Source organism: Melospiza melodia, chromosome 31, assembly GCF_035770615.1.
Source record: "Melospiza melodia melodia isolate bMelMel2 chromosome 31, bMelMel2.pri, whole genome shotgun sequence".
NCBI classification, from domain to species: Eukaryota; Metazoa; Chordata; class Aves; order Passeriformes; family Passerellidae; genus Melospiza; species Melospiza melodia.
In genome coordinates this window covers 2,012,032-2,035,043 of record NC_086224.1, presented here as the reverse complement: position 1 = coordinate 2,035,043, position 23,012 = coordinate 2,012,032, and the positions used below count along the sequence as shown (strand labels likewise).

General features: G+C 47.2%; 1 protein-coding gene across 1 annotated transcript; it reads left to right on the top strand.

Moving 5' to 3' along the window:
• Positions 1-3,928: 3,928 nt before the first annotated feature.
• Positions 3,929-10,711, top strand: LOC134431238 (inhibin beta C chain-like). Its single transcript, XM_063179223.1, has 3 exons — positions 3,929-4,250; positions 6,441-6,933; positions 10,458-10,711. The coding sequence occupies exons 1-3, from the start codon at positions 3,929-3,931 to the stop codon at positions 10,699-10,701; spliced, it is 1,059 nt and encodes a 352-aa protein (XP_063035293.1). The 3' UTR covers positions 10,702-10,711.
• The last annotated feature ends 12,301 nt before the right edge of the window (positions 10,712-23,012 follow it).

The following is a 23,012-nucleotide window of genomic DNA, read 5'->3' as shown; positions in this document are numbered from 1 at the left end:
CGGGCCGGGGCTGGGCCAGCCCTGCGGGGTGGGGCGGGATGGGGATGGGGAGGGGGGGGAGGGGAGGGGTGAGCGGAACGGGGAAAAACGGGAAAGAAACGGGAAAAAAAAAAAAAGGGAAAGAGGAGGCGGCCCCTCCCCCGCGGCGTGCGCGCTGCGTCAACGCGCCGTGCGCGCTGCGTCATCATCGTGCGCCCGCTGCGCCCGCGTTGCTGTGGCAACCGGAGGGACGCTACGCGGGAGGGGCGGGGGGCGCCCCCTGGCGGCGCGGAGGGAGCGGGGGCGCCTTTTATGGAAAGGGGCGGGGCTGTGGGCGGGGTCATCGCCAGGCTCCGCCCATCGCGTGTGGCTCCGCCCCCTCGCGGGTCCCGCATGGGCCGGGGTCCTCCGAGCGCGGGGGTCCCGAATTCCCCAGGGATCCCAAATTCCCCAGGGCTCTCACATGTGCCCAGTGACCCCAAATTTCCGTCCCCTGGGATCCCAAATTTTCCAGGGGTCCCACATGTTCCCGGGGGTCCCAAATTCCCCAGGGGTCTCCACAGCCCCCAGGATCCTCCGTCCCAGTGACCCCAAATTCTCCGGGGGTCTCACATGTGCCCAGTGACCCCAAATTTCAGTCCCCTGGGATCCCAGATTTTCCAGGGGTCCCACATCTCCCCGGGGGTCCCAAATTCCCCAGGGATCCCACAGCCCCCAGGATCCTCCGTCCCAGTGACCCCAAATTCTCCGGGGGTCCCAAAATTCCCCCAGGGGTCCCACGTTTCTCCGGGGGTCCCACATCCCTCCGGATCCTCCGTCCCCCGAAATTCCAAATTCCCCAGGGAAATTCCCACATGTCCCCAAGGCTCCCGCTTCTCTCCAATGATCCCGAATTCCGCCGGGATCCCACATTTCCCCGAGGATCTCGCATCACCAGGAATGCCAGAGCCCCTAGGACCCTCCGTCCCCAGGATCCCGAATTCCCCAGGGGTCCCAAACTTTCCAGGGATCCCGCATTTCCCCGGGGGGGTCCCACATCCCCAGGACCCCAAATTCCCCGGGGATTCTCCATCCCCGGGAACCCCACATCTCTGGACACCCCTCATCCCCCAGGGAACCCCGATCCACCTGGGATTCCCTTCCTCTGAGGATCCCCCATTGGTGGGGATCTCCCATCTCCGCCTCCAACCACCCCTCGACCCCCCCAAAATCCCCTTCTCTGGGGTTCCCCGATCTCCAGAGATCCCCAAAGACCCCTTGACCCCCCAAAATCCCCCTTCCCTGACCTCCAGAGATCCCCCTACCCTCAGGGACTCCCCCATTGGTGGGGATCTCCCATTTTCAGATTTCTCCACCTCCAACCACCCCTCGACCCCCCCAAATCCCCTTCTCTGGGGATCCTCAATCTCCAGAGATCCTCCTAACCTCGGAGACCCTCCATTGATGGGGATCTCCCATCTCAAACAAACCCTCGACCCCCCCAAATCCCCTTCTCTGGGGATCCCCGACCTCCACAGATCCCCCATTGGTGGGGATCTCCCATTTTCAGGTATTTCCACCTCCAATGAACCCCTCGACCCCCAAATCCCCCTTCTCTGGGGATCCCCGATCTCCAGAGATCCCCAAAGACCCCTCGACCCCCCCAAAATCCCCTTCCCTGACCTCCAGGGATCCTCCCACCCTCGGGGATCTCCCACTGGTCGGCATTTCCCATCTCCAGAGATCCCCAAAGACCCCTCGACCCCCCAAAATCACCTTCTCTGGGGATCCCCGATCTCCAGAGATCCCCAAAGACCCCTTGACGCCCCAAAATCCCCCTTCCCCGACCACCAGAGATCCCCCTACCCTCAGGGACTCCCCCATTGGTGGGGATCTCCCATTTTCAGATTCCTCCACCTCCAACCACCCCTCGACCCCCCAAAATCCCCTTCCCTGACCTCCAGGGATCCTCCCACCCTCGGGGATCTCCCACTGGTCGGCATTTCCCATCTCCAGAGATCCCCAAAGAGCCCTCGACCCCCCAAAATCCCCTTCTCTGGGGATCCCCGACCTCCAGAGATTCCCCATTGGTGGAGATCTCCCATTTTCAGGTATTTCCACCTCCAACCACCCCTCGACCCCCCAAAATCCCCTTCTCTGGGGATCCTCAATCTCCAGAGATCCTCCTAACCTCGGGGACCCTCCATTGATGGGGATCTCCCATCTCAAACAAACCCTCGACCCCCCAAAATCCCCTTCTCTGGGGATCCCCGACCTCCAGAGATCCCCCATTGGTGAGGATCTCCCATTTTCAGGTATTTCCACCTCCAACCACCCCCTGACGCCCCAAAATCCCCTTCCCTGACCTCCAGAGATTTCTCCACCCTCGGGGATCCCCCATTGGTGGGGATCTCCCATTTTCAGATTTCTCCACCTCCAACGAACCCCTCGACCCCCCAAAATCCCCTTCCCTGACCTCCAGGGATCCTCCCACCCTCGGGGATCTCCCGCTGGTCGGCATTTCCCAACTCCAGAGATCCCCAAAGACCCCTCGACCCCCCAAAATCCCCTTCTCTGGGGATCCCCGACCTCCAGAGATTCCCCATTGGTGGGGATCTCCCATTTTCAGGTATTTCCACCTCCAACCACCCCTCGACCCCCCCAAATCCCCTTCTCTGGGGATCCCCGATCTCCAGAGATCCCCAAAGACCCCTTGACCCCCCAAAATCCCCCTTCCCCGACCCACCAGAGATCCCCCTAACCCTCAGGGACTCCCCCATTGGTGGGGATCTCCCATTTTCAGGTATTTCCACCTCCAACCACCCCTTGACGCCCCAAAATCCCTCTTCCCCGACCTCCAGAGATTTCTCCACTCTCGGGGATCCCCCATTGGTGGGGATCTCCCATTTTCAGATTTCTCCACCTCCAACGAACCCCTCGACCCCCCCTAAAATCCCCTTCCCTGACCTCCAGGGATCCTCCCACCCTCGGGGACCCCCCAACTCCGCGTCCCTCCAGGATCCTCCCGGTGTCCCTGGGAGTCCTCACCGCCTCTCTGCCGGTGCACCGGGCCGGGATGGCACCGAGGTGACACCGGGGTGTCCCCTCCGAGCAGCCCCAGCCCCACCGGCCCCGCTCCACCTTAACGGCAGCGGCGGCCTCCGCTGTGCCCGGGCGGCTCCGGCGGAGCTCGGGGGGCGTTGATCCCGCCCGGGATCGGCCAGTGTTTGCGGCCACGTCAGGAGAACGAGCCCGGTGCTCCCGGCTCGGCCCCGCTCCTCTCCGTGCTCCCGTTCCGCCGCTCGGACGCTGCCGGGAGTCGCTCCCGTTGTCACCTCCCGCCGCCGGGGATGTCGCCGGCCGTGGTTCTCCTCCTGCTGAGCCTCCCGCGGGTGGCCGGTGCCAAGGGCGGCTGGTGCCCGGTCTGCGGGGTGGCCTCGCTGGCCCCCGGGGCTCAGCGGGACGCGCTCCTGGCTCTGGCCAAGCAGAGCATCCTGGCCAAGCTCCGGTTACCGGGCAGGCCCAGCGCGCCGCGGCCGCCGTCCCGGGGCTCGCTGCTCACCGCGCTCCGTGCCGTGCTGCGGGACGGGGCTGCCACCCCCGGGGTGCCCCGCGATGCCACCCCCGGGGTGCTCCGGGATGGATCTGACACCCCCGGGATGGTCCGGGATGGATCCGGCACCCCCGGGATGGTCCGGGATGGATCCGGCACCCCCGGGATGGTCCGGGACGGGGCTGCAACCCCCGGGATGATCCGGGATGACACCCCCGGGATGATCCGGGATGACAGCCCCAGAGTGCTCCGGGATGGTGGATCTGACACCCCCGGGATGCCCCGCGATGCCACACCCGGGATGGTCCGGGATGCCAGCCCTATGGATGCCCCGGGATGGATCCGGCACCCCCGGGATGCCCCGGGATGGAGCCCGCCAGCCCCAGGATGCTCCGGGACGGGGATGCCAGCCCCAGGATGATCCGCGATGCCACCCCCGAGACGATCCGGGATGGATCCGCCAGCCTCGGGATGATCCAGGATGCCACCCCCGGGATGCCCCGGGATGGATCCGGCACCCCCGGGATGATCCGGGATGTCACCGACACCCTCGAGATGATCCGGGATGTCACCGACACCCCCGGGATGCCCCGGGATGGATCCGGCACCCCCGGGATGATCCGGGATGTCACCGACACCCTCGGGATGCCCCGGGATGGATCCGGCACCCCCGGGACGCCCCGGGACGGCGGCGGGACGGCGCTGCAGGAGTACGAGCTGCTGAGCTTTGCTGAGCCCGGTGAGGGCGGATCCTGCGGGTTTGGGGCCCCGAGGGGAGGGAAGGAGGGAAGGAGGGAAGGAGGGAGGTGCGAGGCAGGGCCGGGATGCGGGGACGCCGCTGCTGGAAGCGGGGACCCCTCCCGAAGCTGCCCGGATGGGAGGGTGGCACATGCGCTGCTCCGTCGTGTCACCTGTTGGCCACTTGGGCTGAAGCCTCCCCCTTGAGCTGGAGGTGAAGGGGTGGCATGGCCACGTTTCCCTAAAATGGGATTTTTTTTTAGCCTCAATTTTCTGTCGGCTCATTGCGAGTGGATGGAGCTGCACAGCTCGCTGTGCCTCCACATCCCGCCCGGAGCAGTGGGTGCCTCATTTCACTCCAGAATCTGCTGCTTCTGCAAGGAGAAAACTCCCCAAAACACACTCAGGGCTCCTGAAAAGGAAAATAAATATCACCACTGGGAAAAAAGTATTCAATTTCTCACAGACAGCTTTCCTTGGAGACCCCATCTCACAGCGCATCCCAAACTGTCACAGACACATTTTCTGTAAAATCCCTTTGCCAGGATTTTTCTCCTGAGAAGTTGAGAGGCCTCAGAAATGAAATATAAACAATATTATGAAATATATAAAATATAAACAAAAATATAAATAATGATTACCTGCTGCTGTGGAATGCAACAGGCGCGCCTGTGATTGGTCTCGCGTGGTTGTTTTTAATTAATGGCCAATCACAGTCAGCTGTGTCAGACTCTGTCACCAGTTTTTATTCTGATTCTTGTCTGGCCTTCTGATGGCTCCTTTCTCTTTCCTTAGTATAGTTTTAATATATCATTTTCTTATAATATAATATGACATTATATGATGATATGATATGATATGATATATGATGTTATATGATATGATAAATAAATTATAATGTAATGTAATATGTATAATATAATACAATATGATTGATATGATATGATATATGTATTACATTACATTACATTATATTATATTATATTACATTATATTACATTACATTATATTATATTATATTACATTACATTATATTACATTATATTATATTATATTACATTATATAATATTACATTATATTACATTATATTATATTACATTATATTACATTACATTATATTACATTATATTACATTACATTATATTACATTATATTATATTACATTACATTACATTATATTACATTATATTATATTATATTATATTACATTACATTATATTACATTATATTACATTATATTACATTACATTATATTACATTATATTATATTACATTATATTACATTATATTATATTATATTACATTACATTATATTACATTATATTATATTATATTACATTATATTATATTACATTATATTACATTATATTATATTATATTATATTACATTATATTATATTACATTATATTACATTATATTATATTATATTACATTATATTACATTACGTTATATTACATTATATTATATTACATTACATTACATTATATTACATTATATTATATTATATTATATTACATTACATTATATTACATTATATTACATTATATTACATTACATTATATTACATTATATTATATTACATTATATTACATTATATTATATTATATTACATTACATTATATTACATTATATTATATTATATTACATTATATTATATTACATTATATTACATTATATTATATTATATTATATTACATTATATTATATTACATTATATTACATTATATTATATTACATTATATTACATTACATTATATTACATTATATTATATTACATTGCATTACATTATATTACATTATATTATATTATATTATATTATATTATATTATATTATATTATATTATATTATATTATATTATATTATATTATATTATATTATATTATATTATATTATATTATATTATATTATATTATATTATATTATATTATATTATATTATATTATATTATATTATATTATATTATATTATATTATATTATATTATGTTATATAGTATTATATAGTATTATGTTATGTTATGTTATATAGTATTATATAGTATTATATCGTATTATATCATATCAGCCTTCTGAGACCTTGGAGTCAATTCTCATCTCCCACCTCACCTTGGGGTCCCTCACAACACCACAACAGGGCTGGCTCGGGATTTCCCTTCACTCTTGACCCCGCTCTTTCTCCTCTGCGCAGGACCCTCCACATCCCGCAGCGTCCACCTCCATTTCCGCTTCTCCCCGGAGGTGTCCCGGAGCACCGAGGTCCAGCAGGCCACGCTGTACCTGTTCTGGCCATCCCCCGGGACCCACCGTGTCACCATCCGCCTCCTCCAGCCGGACCCAGCCGCTCCCAACCTGACCGTGACCGGCGAGACCCGGCTGCAGGTGCGGAGACGCGGCTGGACCGCGTTGGATATCGGAGCAGCCGTGCAGAACCTCTTCACGCAGGACACCCCGCGGCTCACCGTGCACCTGGAGCTGCCGGAGGGCTGGGGATCCCCTCTGCCATCCCGCCACGGCGATTCCCACCGGCCCTTCGTGGTGGCCAAAGCCCGTTCCAGGGCTGCCCACCGCGTCCGGCGGCGCGGCGTCGACTGCGGCGCGGAGCCGCGGATGTGCTGCCGCCGCGAGTTCTTCGTGGATTTCAAGGAGATCGGCTGGGAGGATTGGATCATCCAGCCCGAGGGGTAGGTGTTGCGGAGGTTATCAAAATTTCACAACTTTTGTGAAGTTTTGTGGAGATAAAACTCCACAGTTTTTTGTGGAAGTTGTAAAACCGGTGTGTTTATGACAGCGCTGGATGCATGTGGGAATCATTCTTTTAAAATTACGCTCGTACTTCTGGGGACTTCAGGTCCCTTTTTATCCTTCTCAAATACATGTGCACACAATTTCACAATAGGTTGTGAAAGGGACAAGATGGGCACCACGATGCTGGTACCTGTGTTTTGTGGAGTCAAACAAAAATCCAAAATTTTGGTGAAAGTTGTAAAGTTGGTGTGTTTATGACAGCGCTGGACGCGTGTGGGAATCATTCTTTTAAAATTACACGTGTTCTTCTGGGGACTTCAGGTCCTTTTTTATCCCCTTCTCAAATGCATGGTACCTGTGTTTTGCGGAGATAATCAAAATTCCACATCTTTTTTGTGAAGTTTTGCGGAGATAAACAAAACTCCACAACTTTTGTGAAAGTTGTAAAGCCGGTATATTTATTACAGCGCTGGACGCATGTGGGAATCGTTCTTTTAAAATGACATACGCACCTCTGGGGACTTCAGGTCCCTTTTTATCTCCTCCTCAAATACATGGTACCTGTGTTTTGCAGAGTCAACAAAACTCCACAACTTTTGTGAAGTTTTGCGGAGATAAACAAAACTCCACAACTTTTTTGTGAAAGTTGTAAAGCCGGTATGTTTATTACAGCATGTGGGAATCATTCTTTTAAAATGACACGTGTACTTCTGGGGACTTCAGGTCCCTTTTTATCCCCTCCTCAAATACATGGGACCTGTGTTTTGCGGAGTCAACAAAACTCCACAACTTTTGTGAAAGTTGTAAAGCCGGTATATTTATTACAGCGCTGGACGCATGTGGGAATCATTCTTTTAAAATTACACGTGTTCTTCTGGGGACTTCAGGTCCCTTTTTATCTTCTTCTCAAATACATGGGACCTGTTTTGCAGAGTCAACAAAACTCCACAACTTTTGTGAAAGTTGTAAAGCCGGTATATTTATTACAGCGCTGGACGCATGTGGGAATCGTTCTTTTAAAATGACATACGCACCTCTGGGGACTTCAGGTCCCTTTTTATCTCCTCCTCAAATGCATGGTACCTGTGGTTTGTGGAGTCAAACAAAATTCCACAACTTTTGTGAAGTTTTGCGGAGATTAACAAAACTCCACAACTTTTTTGTGAAAGTTGTAAAGCCAGTATGTTTATTACAGCATGTGGGAATCATTCTTTTAAAATGACAAGTGTACTTCTGGGGACTTCAGGTCCCTTTTTATCCCCTCCTCAAATACATGGGACCTGTGTTTTGCGGAGTCAACAAAACTCCACAACTTTTGTGAAAGATGTAAAGCCAGTATGTTCATTACAGCCTGTGGGAATAATTCTTTTAAAATTACAATCGTACTTCTGGGGACTTCAGATCCCTTTTTATCCTTCTCAAATACATGTGCACACAATTTCACAATAGGTTGTGAAAGGGACAAGAGTGTTTTGTGGAGTCAAACAAAACTCCACAATTTTGGTGAAAGTTGTAAAGTCGGTGTGTTTATGACAGCGCTGGACACGTGTGGGAATCGTTCCTTTAAAATGACATGTGTACCTCTGGGGACTTCAGGTTCCTTTTTATCCCCATCTCAAATACGTATGCACACAATTTCACAATAGGTTCATACATGTTCATTTTTACGAATTTTGCGTGACATTTGCTGCTAGTTTTTCTTCATCAGAAAGAATTCTTTCACAAAAGTTGCCTGCGACAGCCGTGGACAGCGCGCCAGGGGAGTGAGGTTGGGTATGTTCCCTTTGATGGTCATGGGAGCCACCTCAATCTCCGTGGGTGTGTGTGTGCAGTGTCCCCGATAACAAAGTTCTCACTGTCCAATCTTGTCCGATCTTTTGTCACGTTCTGTGAGTCCTCTGGTAGGCCCACTCCAATGACCGTCCACTGAGCAGACCTGAAAACAAAAGCTTTGGTGGCCACAAGCTTGGAAGGCTTGTGAGGCTGAGACAGAGTAGAAATTCTCCAGAGCAGAAATCCATTTTGATTTGGGCGAAATGTGCATCTTTAAGTCTGTGTAGCCCGACTGCAAGGCCTAGGCTCAAGGGAAACTGAGTAGAAATTCTCCAGAGCAGAAATCCATTTTGATTTGGGTGAAATGTGCATCTTTAAGTCTGTGTAGCCCGACTGCAAGGCCTAGGCTCAAGGGAAACTGAATAGAAATTCTCCAGAGCAGAAATCCATTTTGATTTGGGTGAAATGTGCATCTTTAAGTCTGTGTAGCCCGACTGCAAGGCCTAGGCTCAAGGGAAACTGAGTAGAAATTCTCCAGAGCAGAAATCCATTTTGATTTGGGTGAAATGTGCATCTTTATGTCTGTGTAGCCTGACTGCAAGGCCTAGGCTCAAGGGAAACTGAGTAGAAATTCTCCAGAGCAGAAATCCATTTTGATTTGGGTGAAATGTGCATCTTTAAGTCTGTGTAGCCCGACTGCAAGGCCTAGGCTCAAGGGAAACTGAGTAGAAATTCTCCAGAGCAGAAATCCATTTTGATTTGGGTGAAATGTGCATCTTTAAGTCTGTGTAGCCTGACTGCAAGGCCTAGGCTCTGGGGAAACTGCTTCAATGAAGGACAGAGATAAGGGGGGGAGACAGAGGGTGACAGAGAGAGACAGAGACTGCTGTGGAAGCAGGTCAGCCTGGCCTAGGAATTCTTTCTGATAAAGAAGAACTCGCAGCAAATGTCACGCAAAATTCATAAAAATGAATATGTGAGAACCTATTGTGAAACTGTGTGCATACGTATTTGAGAGGGGGATAAGAAGGGACCTGAAGTTCCCAGAGGCACACACGCCTTTTAAGGAGAGCAATCTCCGCATGCGTCCGGCGCTGTAATAATAAACATACATGTTTTATTTTCCAGCATCAGTCCCATTACGTGGTTATGACAATGGGAAGATGCCACCAGCTCACATTCCAGGCAGCACACAAAGAACTTAATGTTACAACTCACTTTATAAGTTTTTTTGACCAATCACACAAAGCAAAAGCACATTGACAGCAGTTCTATCCAATCACCATAAGCACAGGTACCTTTGGTTAAAACAATGCTGCTTATTTCCAATACAATACCTGCTTGTGAGCCTTAAAACACAACGCACAGAGCTCCATTATTAAGCTTTAACTTTCCTAATATCTTGCTAGATAAACTTTTCTGTAGCTTAGAGAGCGTTAATACACAGGCCATTGTTCTATTTGCCTTTGCTTTTCTACAGTTTAAATAATTTTTCTGCTGACTTATCTCATGGCTGCTGCAGAGCTCTGCTGTCTCTGAGGCCCGCATCTTGCAGCTTTCCCAAAACCCCTCAAATTTTGTAGATTCCCAGCTACGTTTTCTAACCACAGAGACTCAACTCAAAAAACGTACATTTCGCTTAAATCAAAACGATTTAAAACAATGTAAAATTTCTCCTGTGCCTCAGGTACCACATGAATTACTGCTCGGGGCTGTGCCCGCTGCACATGGCCGGCGTCCCCGGCCTGGCCGCCTCCTTCCACACGGCCGTGCTGAACCGCGTCAAGGCGGCGAGCGCGGCGGCGGCCGTGGATTCCTGCTGCGTGCCCACGCGGCGCCGCCCGCTCTCGCTGCTCTACTACGACCGCGACGGAAACATCGTCAAGACCGACATCCCCGACATGATCGTGGATGCTTGTGGCTGCACCTGAGCGGGGATGGAGAGGGATGGGATGGGATGGGATGGGGTGGGATGGGATGGGATGGGATGGGATGGGATGGGATGGGGTGGGATGGGATGGGATGGGATGGGGTGGGATGGGATGGGATGGGATGGGATGGGATGGGATGGGATGGGATGGGGTGGGATGGGATGGGATGGGATGGGGTGGGATGGGATGGGATGGGATGGGATGGGATGGGGTGGGATGGGATGGGGTGGGATGGGATGGGATGGGATGGGATGGGATGGGATGGGATGGGATGGGATGGGGTGGGATGGATGGGATGGGATGGGATGGGTGGGATGGGATGGGATGGGATGGGATGGGATGGGATGGGATGGATGGGATGGGATGGGATGGAATGGGATGGGATGGGATGGGATGGGGGTGCGCCTTCCTGGCCCCTCCCGGCTGGACGGACTGGCAGACTGAGGGGCTGAGGGACTGACAGACTGAGGGGCTGAGGGACTGACGGACTGAGGGGCTGAACAGATGGACAGAACTGAGGGACTGATGGACTGACGGACTAACGGGCTGACGGACTGAATGACTGATGGATTTATGGACTGACGGACTTCTCCTGATAGACTGAGGGACTGATGGACTTCTCCTGACACACTGGCGGACTGAGGGACTGAGGGAGTGATGGACTTCTTCTGGATGCTGCAGAACCCGTATCAGGACAGTCCCCCTGTCTGTCTGCTCCATCAGTCCCTCCCAGTGCTGCTGGGACTGGTGAGGACACAGGGCAGGGCTCACCCCACGGTCCCACCCGGGTGACAGGAGGCTGAGGAGGGAGAGAAAAGGGAAATCAACCCCGGGGGAGGAATTGTCCCCCTCTCCAGGCACCCCAGTGTTCAACAGAGACTCCCAGTGGTGTGTGCACGTGTGTGCCCCGTCATTCCCTGGCACATCCTCAGTGCTCCTGGCATGGGACAGACCCGGGATGGCGCAGGACAGACCCAGGATGGCACAGGACAGACCCAGGGTGGCACAGGACAGACCTGGGATGGCACAGGACAGACCCAGGATGGCACAGGACAGACCAGGATGGCACAGGACAGACCCAGGATGGCACAGGACAGCCCTGGGATGGCACAGGACAGACCCAGGATGGCACAGGACAGACCCAGGGTGGCACAGGACGGATCTGGGATGGCATGGGACAGACTCGGGATGGCACAGACAGACCCAGGATGGCACAGGACAGACTCGGGATGGCACAGGACTGACCCAGGATGGCACAGACAGGCCCGGGATGGCACAGGACAGATCTGGGATGGCACAGGACTGACCCAGGATGGCACAGGACAGACCCAGGATGGCACAGGACAGATCTGGGATGGCACGGGACTGACTCGGGATGGCACAGACAGACCCAGGATGGCACAGGACTGACCCGGGATAGCACAGACAGGCCCGGGATGGCGCAGGACAGACTCGGGATGGCACAGGACTGACCCAGGATGGCACAGACAGGCCCGGGATGGCACAGGACAGATCTGGGATGGCACAGGACTGACCCAGGATGGCACAGGACAGACCCAGGATGGCACAGGACAGATCTGGGATGGCACGGGACTGACTCGGGATGGCACGGGACAGACTCGGGATGGCACAGACAGACCCAGGATGGCACAGGGCAGACTTGGGATGGTACAGACAGACCCAGGATGACATGGGACAGACCCAGGGTGGCACAGGACAGACCCAGGATGACATGGGACAGACCCAGGATGGCACAGGACAGATTCGGGATGGCACAGACAGACCCAGAATGGCACAGGACATACTCGGGATGGCACAGACAGACCCAGTCTGTGGGGCTGGACTCTTCCAAAGCCCCCCCTCCCCGCCCTCTGCCCCTCAGCTGCCTTTCCCAGGGGGTGCAGAACCCCAAATTCATCCCAGCCACATCCAGGGACCCCCCCTGGACACAGGGGCTCTGTCACAGCCACGTCTTATGGAAAATCCTTTCATTAGGATTTGTGTCCCAGACATATCTTCTGAAAAATTCCTTTCCTTGGGATTTTTTATCCTGAGAAGCTGAGAGGCCTCAGGAACAAAATGGAAACAATGGTTATCTGCTGCTGTGGAATGCAAAAGGTGCATCTGTGATTGGCCTCATGTGGTTGTTTTTAATTAATGGCCAATCACAGTCAGCTGGCTCAGATTCTCTGGTCAGTCACAGGATTTTATTATCATTCCATTTTTTCCTTTCCTTGCCAGGCTTCTGATGAAATAATTTCTTCTATTCTTTTAGTATAGTTTTAATATCATATATATAATAAAATAATAAAACAGCCTGCTGAAACTGATGAAATCCTTTCTTCTATTCTTTTAGTATAGATATAATATAATATAATATAATATAATATAATATAATATAATATAATATAATATAATATAATATAATATAATATAATATAATATAATATAATATAATATAATATAATATAATATAATATAATATAATATAATATAATATAATATAATATAATACAATATAACATAACATCATATAATATAATATAATATAACATAATATAATATAATATAATATAATATAATATAATATAATATAATATAATATAATATAATATAATATAATATAATATAATATAATATAATATAATATAATATAATATAATATAATATAATATAATATAATATAATATAATATAATATAATACAATACAACATAACATCACATCATATCATATCATATCATATCATATCATATCATATCATATCATATATATCATAAAATAATAAAACAACATTCTGAAACTGATGAAATCCTTTCTTCTTTTAGTATAGATATCATATCATATCATATATCATATCATATATATCATAAAATAATAAAATAACATTTTGAAACTGATGAAATCCTTTCTTCTATTCTTTTAGTATAGATATAATATAACATAACATCATATCATATCATATCATATCATATCATATCATATCATATCATATCATATCATATCATATCATATCATATCATATCATATATATCATAAAATAATAAAACAACATTCTGAAACTGATGAAATCCTTTCTTCTATTCTTTTAGTATAGATATAATATCATATCATATCATATCATATCATATCATATCATATCATATCATATCATATCATATCATATCTATCATATCATATCTATCATATTATATATATCATAAAATAATAAAATAACATTTTGAAACTGATGAAATCCTTTCTTCTATTCTTTTAGTATAGATATAATATAATATAATATAATATAATATAATATAATATAATATAATATAATATAATATAATATAATATAATATAACATAACATAACATAACATAACATCACATCACATCACATCACATCACATCACATCACATCACATCATATCATATCATATCATATCATATCATATATCATATCATATCATATATATCATAAAATAATAAAACAACATTCTGAAACTGATGAAATCCTTTCTTCCATTCTTTTAGTACAGTTTTAATATAATGTAATATATATAATAAAATAATAAACCAAGCCTTCTGACACTTGGAGTCAACATTCTCATCTCTTCCCTCATGCTGTGACACCGCCACAGTGGTCGGTGATCCCCACCAGGAAAGGGCAATTCCCTTGCTGGGACCAAATCCCCCATCCCACCAAAACCACCTGAATTTGGCCATCCCTGCCCCAAATCAGGGCAGAACTGAGAAATCCATTTTTTCCTTTCGGAGCGGACGGATTTAGGGGCAGCCTCAGCCCCCAGAGCATCCCCTGGGCCCATCCCTGGCCCCGTGCCCCTCGCCAGCGTGGTGACACCAAAGTGGGACATGGGACACTTTGTCAGGGCCGTGAGAGCAGGGGACAAAGGGCGGCTCTGACACTTCTGCCCCGTTACGTAACCGGGTTCGGGTTTCTCCACCGCTCCCCACCTGTCCCCCGTGTGCCAGGACTGGCAAAAAAGGGGAGATCTCGGGGTTCAGCTGCTCTGAGTGACCCCAAGATGTGTCAGAAAATCTCTTTTCCCAGCCTGGTGGTCGAAGAAGGAGGCAGAATTCTTCTATTCTCATTCTCAGGGTTATTTCTTGTTTCTTATCTATAAACTTCTTTCTTTTGTCCAGCTGAGGTCCGCTCAGCGGGACAGACAGAGGCACTCTGCCTGCCCCCAGGGGGGTGTTGTCTTTTTATACTAAAAACTACATGTACAACATTTACAATTACTTTCCAATGCCTATCACCTATGTTAGACAGTGAGCTTCTACTCTAAACCAATCCCAAAGTGGCACCATCACAGCAGAAAATGGAGGCCAAGAAGGAGAAGGAGAAAGGCTGGAGAGGCCCAGATTCCTCCACCTTGTCCCCATAACCCCCATTCTAAAACCCCAAAATTCCACATTTTCACCCTGTGACAAATTCACTATCATTTTACTCAAACTCTTGAGACTTGTAACTCTTCACACAAAGCTGGTGATTGTTTCCAGCCCTTGGAGTGCTGTTAGTTTTTTATAATATGAACTACGTGTACAATATTTACAATTACTTCCCAATACCTATCACCTGTGTTAGACAGTGAGCTTCTGTTCTAAACCAACCCAAAAGTGGCACCATCACAGCAGAAGATGGAGGCCAAGAAGAAGAAGAAGAAAGGCTGGACATGCCCACATTCCTCCATCTTGCCTCCTGAACCCCCATTCTAAAAACCCCAAAAATTCCACATTTTCACCCCGTGATTAATTCACTATCATTCTACTCAAACTCTTGTGGCTTGTAACTCCTCACACAAAGCTGGCAATTGTTTTCAGCCCTTGGGGTGGTGTTAGTTTTTTGTACTAAAAACTACCTGTACTTTATTTACCATAATTTTCCAATACTCATCACCTGTGTCAGACAGTGAGTTTCTACTCTAAACCAACCCAAAAGTGCCACCACCACTGCAGAAGATGGAGGCCAAGAAGAAGGAGGAGAAAGGCTGGACATGCCCAAATTCCTCCATCTTGTCCCCATAACCTCCATACCAGAAATCCTAAAAATCTACATTTTTCACTTTTTATACTACAAGCTACGTATAACATATTAATTCCCTTAACTTAATTCCCAATACCTATCACCTGTGTCAGACAGTGAGCTTCTACTCTAAACCAATCCCAAAGTGCCAAAATCCCTGCAGAAAATGGAGACCAAGAAGGAGGAGAAAGGCTGGACATGCCCAGTTCCCTCCATCTTGCCTCCTGAACCCCCATTCTAAAAACCCCAAAAATTCTACATTTTCACCCCGTGATTAATTCACTGTCATTCTACTCAAACTCTTGTGGTTTGTAACTCCTCACACAAAGCTGGCAATTGTTTTCAGCCCTTGGGGTGGTGTTAGTTTTTTGTACTAAGAAATACCTGTACTTTATTTACCATAATTTTCCAATACTCATCACCTGTGTCAGACAGTGAGTTTCTACTCTAAACCAACCCAAAAGTGCCACCACCACTGCAGAAGATGGAGGCCAAGAAGAAGGAGGAGAAAGGCTGGACATGCCCAAATTCCTCCATCTTGTCCCCATAACCTCCATACCAGAAATCCTAAAAATCTACGTTTTCACTTTTTACACTACAAGCTACGTATAACATATTTAATTCTCTTAACTTAATTCCCAATACCTATCACCTATGTTAGACAGTGAGCTTCTACTCTAAACCAATCCCAAAGTGCCAAAATCCCTGCAGAAAATGGAGACCAAGAAGGAGGAGAAAGGCTGGACACGCCCAGTTCCCTCCATCTTGCCTCCTGAACCCCCATTCTAAAAACCCCAAAAATTCCACATTTTCACCCCGTGATTAATTCACTATCATTCTACTCAAACTCTTGTGGCTTGTAACTCCTCACACAAAGCTGGCAATTGTTTTCAGCCCTTGGGGTGGTGTTAGTTTTTTGTACTAAAAACTACCTGTACTTTATTTACCATAATTTTCCAATACTCATCACCTGTGTCAGACAGTGAGTTTCTACTCTAAACCAACCCAAAAGTGCCACCACCACTGCAGAAGATGGAGGCCAAGAAGAAGGAGGAGAAAGGCTGGACATGCCCAAATTCCTCCATCTTGTCCCCATAACCTCCATACCAGAAATCCTAAAAATCTACGTTTTCACTTTTTACACTACAAGCTACGTATAACATATTTAATTCTCTTAACTTAATTCTCAATACCTATCACCTATGTTAGACAGTGAGCTTCAACTCTAAACCAATCCCAAAGTGCCAAAATCCCTGCAGAAAATGGAGACCAAGAAGGAGGAGAAAGGCTGGACACGCCCAGATTCCTCCATCTTGCCTCCTGAACCCCCATTCTAAAAACCCCCAAAAATTCCATTTTTTTCACCAGGTGGGGAGAGGCTCAGAAGAGTGAGGAGATGCTCTGGGACCTTCTCCCCATCCAGCTTCACATCCTGTCCCTGCTCCAGGAGCAGCGAGGCACCAGCCACGAGCAGCCCTGCTGGAGCAGGGTCATCCTGGAGGACTGGTGACACTGGAGAAGGGATAGAAGAGATGGAAGGGACACAAACGTGTGGCAGTTTGTCACACATCCTCCAGCAGCCCACCTGGAGCAGGGATGGGTCATTCTGGAGGGCTGGTGACACTGGAGAAAGGACGGAAGGGACACAAGCAGTTTGTCACACATCCTCCACCTGCCATGCTGGAGCAGGGGTGGGTTGTCCTGGAGGGCTGGAGAAGGGATGGAGGTGATGGAAGGGACACAAACGTGTGGCAGTTTGTCACACATCCTCCCAGAAGCCCTGGCTGGAGCAGGGATGGGCTGTCCTGGAGGACTGGTGACACTGGGGAAGGGATAGAAGAGAGGGAAGGGACACAAACGTGTGGCAGTTTGTCACACACCCTCCCAGGTGGAGCAGGTATGGTTTGTCCTGGAGGGCTGCTGACACTGGAGCAGGGATGGAAGGGCCACAGGTGTGTGACAGTTTGTCACAGATCCTCCCACCTGCTGTGCTGGAGCAGGGATGGGTTTTCCTGGAGGGCTGGTGACACTGGAGAAGGGATGGAAGGGCCACAAACCTGTGGCAGTTTGTCACACATCCTCCCAGCTGGAGCAGGGATGGGTTGTCCTGGAGGATTGGTGACACTGGAGAAGGGATGGAAGGGACACAAACGTGTGACAGTTTGTCACACATCCTCCCAGCTGGAGCAGGGATGGAAGGGATGGAAGGGCCACAAATTTGACAGCTTGTCACACAACCTCCCAGCAGCTCACCTGGAGCAGGAATGGGTTGTCCTGGAGATCTGGAGAAGGGATGGAAAGGATGGAAGGGATGGAAGGGCCACAAACCTGTGGCAGTTTGTCACACATCCTCCCCCTGCCATGCTGGAGCAGGGATGGGTTGTCCTGGAGGATTGGTGACACTGGAGAAGGAATGGAAGGGATGGAAGGGACACGAACATGAGGCAGATTGTCCCACACCCTCCCAGCTGGAGCAGGGTCCCCCATCTCCCAGATCCCGGTGTCCCCAGGGAAGGGAGGAAGGCTCAGGGATCGATCCCGTCTGGGACCCAAGGCCGCTTGCGCAAACCCGGGGAGGTTTGGTGTTTGTTTTATCCCTTCCTTTTCCAACTCCTCGTTTCGCTGTCTATATTTATTGAACAAACAGCTGCCCTGGAGCCAGCGCCAAGCTCCCTGGGCTGCAGCAGCTGTGGGGACACGGGGAAGGGACAGCAGAGCCCTGGGCTGCTCCTGTGGCCCTGCAGGCCCCTCAGCTCCAGCAGCACAACCCTGAGATGTTTTTTCATTTTTCCACTCCCAAGGAAAGAGGCACCCTCACCCTAATCTTAACCCGAATCCTTCCTCACCCTAATCTTAACCCTAATCCTTCCTCACCCTAATCTTGACCCTAATCCTTCCTCACCCTAATCTTAACCCTAATCCTTCTTCACCCTAACCCTAACCCTAATCATAACCCTAATCCTTCTTCACCCTAATCTTAACCCGAATCCTTCCTCACCCTAATCTTAACCCTAATCCTTCCTCACCCTAATCTTAACTCTAATCCTTCTTCACCCTAATTTTAGCCCTAATCCTTCTTCACCCTAATCTTAACCCAAATCCTTCCTCACCCTAATCTTGACCCTAATCCTTCCTCACTCTAATCTTAACCCTAATCCTTCCTCACCCTAATCTTAACCCTAATCCTTCTTCACCCTAATTTTAACCCTAATCCTTCCTCACCCTAATCTTAACCCTAATCCTTCTTCACCCTAATTTTAACCCTAATCCTTCTTCACTCTAATCTTAACCCTAATCCTTCCTCACCCAAATCTTAACCCTAATCCTCCTCACCCTAATCTTAACCCTAATCCTTCCTCACCCTAATCTTAACCCTAACCCTAACCCTAATCTTAACCCTAATCGTTCCTCACCCCAGCGCAGCTCAGCAGTTCCAAAGTGGCCCTTCCCACGGAGGATGAGGAGGGTGCAGCCAGGGCAGAGTGATCCTTCCTCCCTGCCACGACTCCCTGCTCTGCTGGTGTCCCCTGATTTCTCAGGAGGCTTTGGAAGGGGTGGGAGATTGTCCTGCTGGGACCAGTCAGGCCAGTGGGGAGCCCACCCTGCAGCCCCCAGCAATGCCTTGGGGACATGGAATGAATGCAGATGTGACGCAGGTGGGGACAGACACCCTTGGTCTCCACTCCTGGAGGGAAGAATGATCCTTCCTCCTTGCCATGTGATCCTTCACGAGGAATGACCCTTCCTCCCTCCCTTGTCCTGCTGGGACCAGTCAGGCCAGTGGGGAGCCCACCCTGCAGCCCCCAGCAACGCCTTGGGGACATGGAATCAGTCCAGATGTCAGGTGGGGGTGTCCGGATGACACAGATGGGGACATGGCATCCATGGAATCAATCCAGACGTGACAGGGACAGACACGATGTCCCCTTGGTCTCCACTCCAGGAGGGCAGAGTGACCCTTCCTCCCTGCTCTGCTCAGGAGGGTTTGGAAGGGTTGGTTGAGGCCCAGGGCTGAGATTTTGCCCTGTTGGGACCGGTCAGGCCAGCGGGGAGCCCACCCTGCAGCCCCCAGCACAGCCACGGGGATGTGACACCCATGGAATCGCTCCAGATGTGGCGGAGGTGGGGACATGTGGGATCTCAGCACCTCAGGATGGAGGTGCAGAGTGGCCGAGACCACCCTTGGGGGGCTCGGGAGTCCTGGAACGTTGGCAGAAGTGTCTGGTGGCTGGACTTTGATCCTACACCTGTATGAGGATGGGAGGATTTCACTGGGTGCATGGTGAAGGGATAAGTTAATTAGAGTGTAAAACACAGGGTTCAGGATTTCTGTACAGGGGGGTCTAAAGAAGTAAGATGGAGGAATTGGGGCCTGTCCTGTTCTTCTTCTTCTTCTTCTTGGCCTCCATCTTCTGTGGTGATGGTGGCACTCTGGGATTGGTTATTACTAGAAGTGCACCGGTTAATAAGGGTAGAAAGTATTGGGGAAAAATGATAAATATTGTATATGTAACTTCGGGTATAAAGATAAGTGACCGCCCCGGGGGCTCGCAGTGTGCTCATGGCTGGCTGCTGTGCAGACCTCTGTTGGGCTGAAAGAAAATCTTTTAGATAAACAATTAATAAACACCGAGACCGAGACAAGATCAGAAGTCTCTCCTCGTCCTTTGAAGCGCCGGGCTGTCCAAAGCCACCCTGGGCCTTTCCAGGCCACCTAAACAGCCGAGAAACCGAGCAAGTGGCATCCCTGAGCTATCTCCGGTCATAAATCAGTCGGGCAGAAACTTACGGGGACAGACACGCCGTCCCCTTGGTGCCCACCCCAGGAGGGGACAGAGGCTCTGCAAGCAGAACCAACAGCTTTTGGTTGGTCCAAGGTCCGAGCCGGCTGTGCCAAGTGTCCCCTGGGCTCCCGGGAGGGGTGGGAATTTCTACCAGTGCCTTCCCTTGCCTTGAGGGGAGTTAATGTTTAATTCCCGGTGCCGTGGCCCGTTCCCAGGCTGCCCCACCGCCCTGGCACCGCCGCTCTTCCCCGGGAAGGGGAAACGGCCTCGGGCTGGCTCAGGACGGGTTTGGGTGGGACATCAAGGAAAATCTCGCCGTGGAAAGGGTGGCCAAGCCTGCCATGGGCTGCCCAGGGCGGTGGTGGAGTCGCCGCCCTTGGAAATGTTCAAAAATATCTGGGGATGGGATTCAGGGGGGGCCTTGGCCGTGCTGGGTGATGGTTGGGCTCAGTGATGCAGGGTTTTCTGATTTATTCCATAATTCCACAGTTAATTCCATTATTCCACGATTAATTCCATGACTCCATGATTAATTACATGATTAATTCCACGATTCCATGATTAATTCCATTATTAATTCCATGATTAACTCCATGACTCCATGATTAATTCAATTATTAATTCCATGATTAATCCCATGATTAATTCCATTATTAATTTCAATATTAATTCTATGATTAATTCTATTATTAATACCATGATTCCATTATTAATTCCATGATTAATTCCATTATTAATTCCATGATTAATTCTATTATTAATACCATGATTCCATGATTAATCCCATTATTAATTCCATTATTAATTCCATGATTAATTCTATTATTAATACCATGATTCCATTATTAATTCCATGATTAATTCCATTATTAATTCCATGATTAATTCTATTATTAATTCCATGATTCCATGATTAATCCCATTATTAATTCCATTATTAATTACATTATTAATTCCACGATTCCATGATTAGTCCCACGACTCCATTATTAATTTCATTATTAATTCCATTATGAACTCCATGATTCCATGACTCCATGATTAATTCCACGATTACATTATCAATTCCATGATTAATACCATGATTAATACCATGATTAATCCCATTGTTAATTCCATGATTAATCCCATGATTCCATGATTAATCCCATGATTGATTCCATGATTAATTCCATGATTCCATGATTACTACCATGGTTAACTTCATGATTCCATGATTAATTCCATTATTAATTCCATTATTAATTCCATGATTCCATGATTAATTCCATTATTATTTCCATGATTAATCCCATGATTCAATGATTAATTCCATGACTAATTCCATTATTAATTCCATGATTAATCCCATGATTCCATGATTAATACCATAATTGATTCCATGATTAATCCCATGATTCCACGATTAATACCATGATTAATCCCATGATTCCATGATTAATACCATGATTAACTCCATGATTCCATGATTAATTCCATGACTAATTCCATGATTAATTCCATTATTAATTCCACGATTCCATGATTAATTCCATTATTATTTCCACGATTAATCCCATGATTCAATGATTAATTCCATGACTAATTCCATTATTATTTCCATGATTAATCCCATGATTCCATGATTAATACCATAATTGATTCCATGATTAATCCCATGATTCCATGATTAATACCATGATTAACTCCATGATTCCATGATTAATTCCATTATTAATACCATGATTCCATGATTAATTCCATCATTATTTCCATGATTAATCCCATGATTCCATGATTAATACCATGATTAACTCCATGATTCCATGATTAATTCCATTATTAATTCCATGATTAATTCCATTATTAATTCCATGATTCCATGATTAATTCCATCATTATTTCCATGATTAATCCCATGATTCCATGATTAATACCATTATTAACTCCATGATTCCATGATTAATCCCATGATTGATTCCATGATTAATACCATGATTCCATGATTAATACCATGATTGATTCCATTATTAATCCCATGATTCCATTATTAATTCCATGATTAATTCCATTATTAATTCCGTGATTCCATGATTAATTCCATAATTCCATTATTAATTCTATTATTAATTACATGATTCCATGATTAATTCCATCATTATTTCCATGATTAATCCCATGATTCCATGATTAATACCATTATTAACTCCATGATTCCATGATTAATCCCATGATTGATTCCATGATTAATACCATGATTCCATGATTAATACCATGATTGATTCCATTATTAATCCCATGATTCCATTATTAATTCCATGATTAATTCCATTATTAATTCCGTGATTCCATGATTAATTCCATAATTCCATTATTAGTTCTATTATTAATTCCATGATTCCATGATTAATTCCATCATTATTTCCATGATTAATCCCATGAATCAATGATTAATTCCATGACTAATTCCATTACTAATTCCATGAATAATTCCATTATTATTTCCACGATTAATACCATGATTCAA

Coding starts and splice junctions, on each gene's coding strand:
- LOC134431238 (XM_063179223.1), top strand. CDS start 3,929: ATGATCCGCGATGCCACCCCCGAGACGATCCGGGATGGATCCGCCAGC. Junction 4,251..6,440: donor GCTGAGCTTTGCTGAGCCCG/GTGAGGGCGGAT, acceptor TCCTCTGCGCAG/GACCCTCCACATCCCGCAGC. Junction 6,934..10,457: donor TGGATCATCCAGCCCGAGGG/GTAGGTGTTGCG, acceptor CCTGTGCCTCAG/GTACCACATGAATTACTGCT.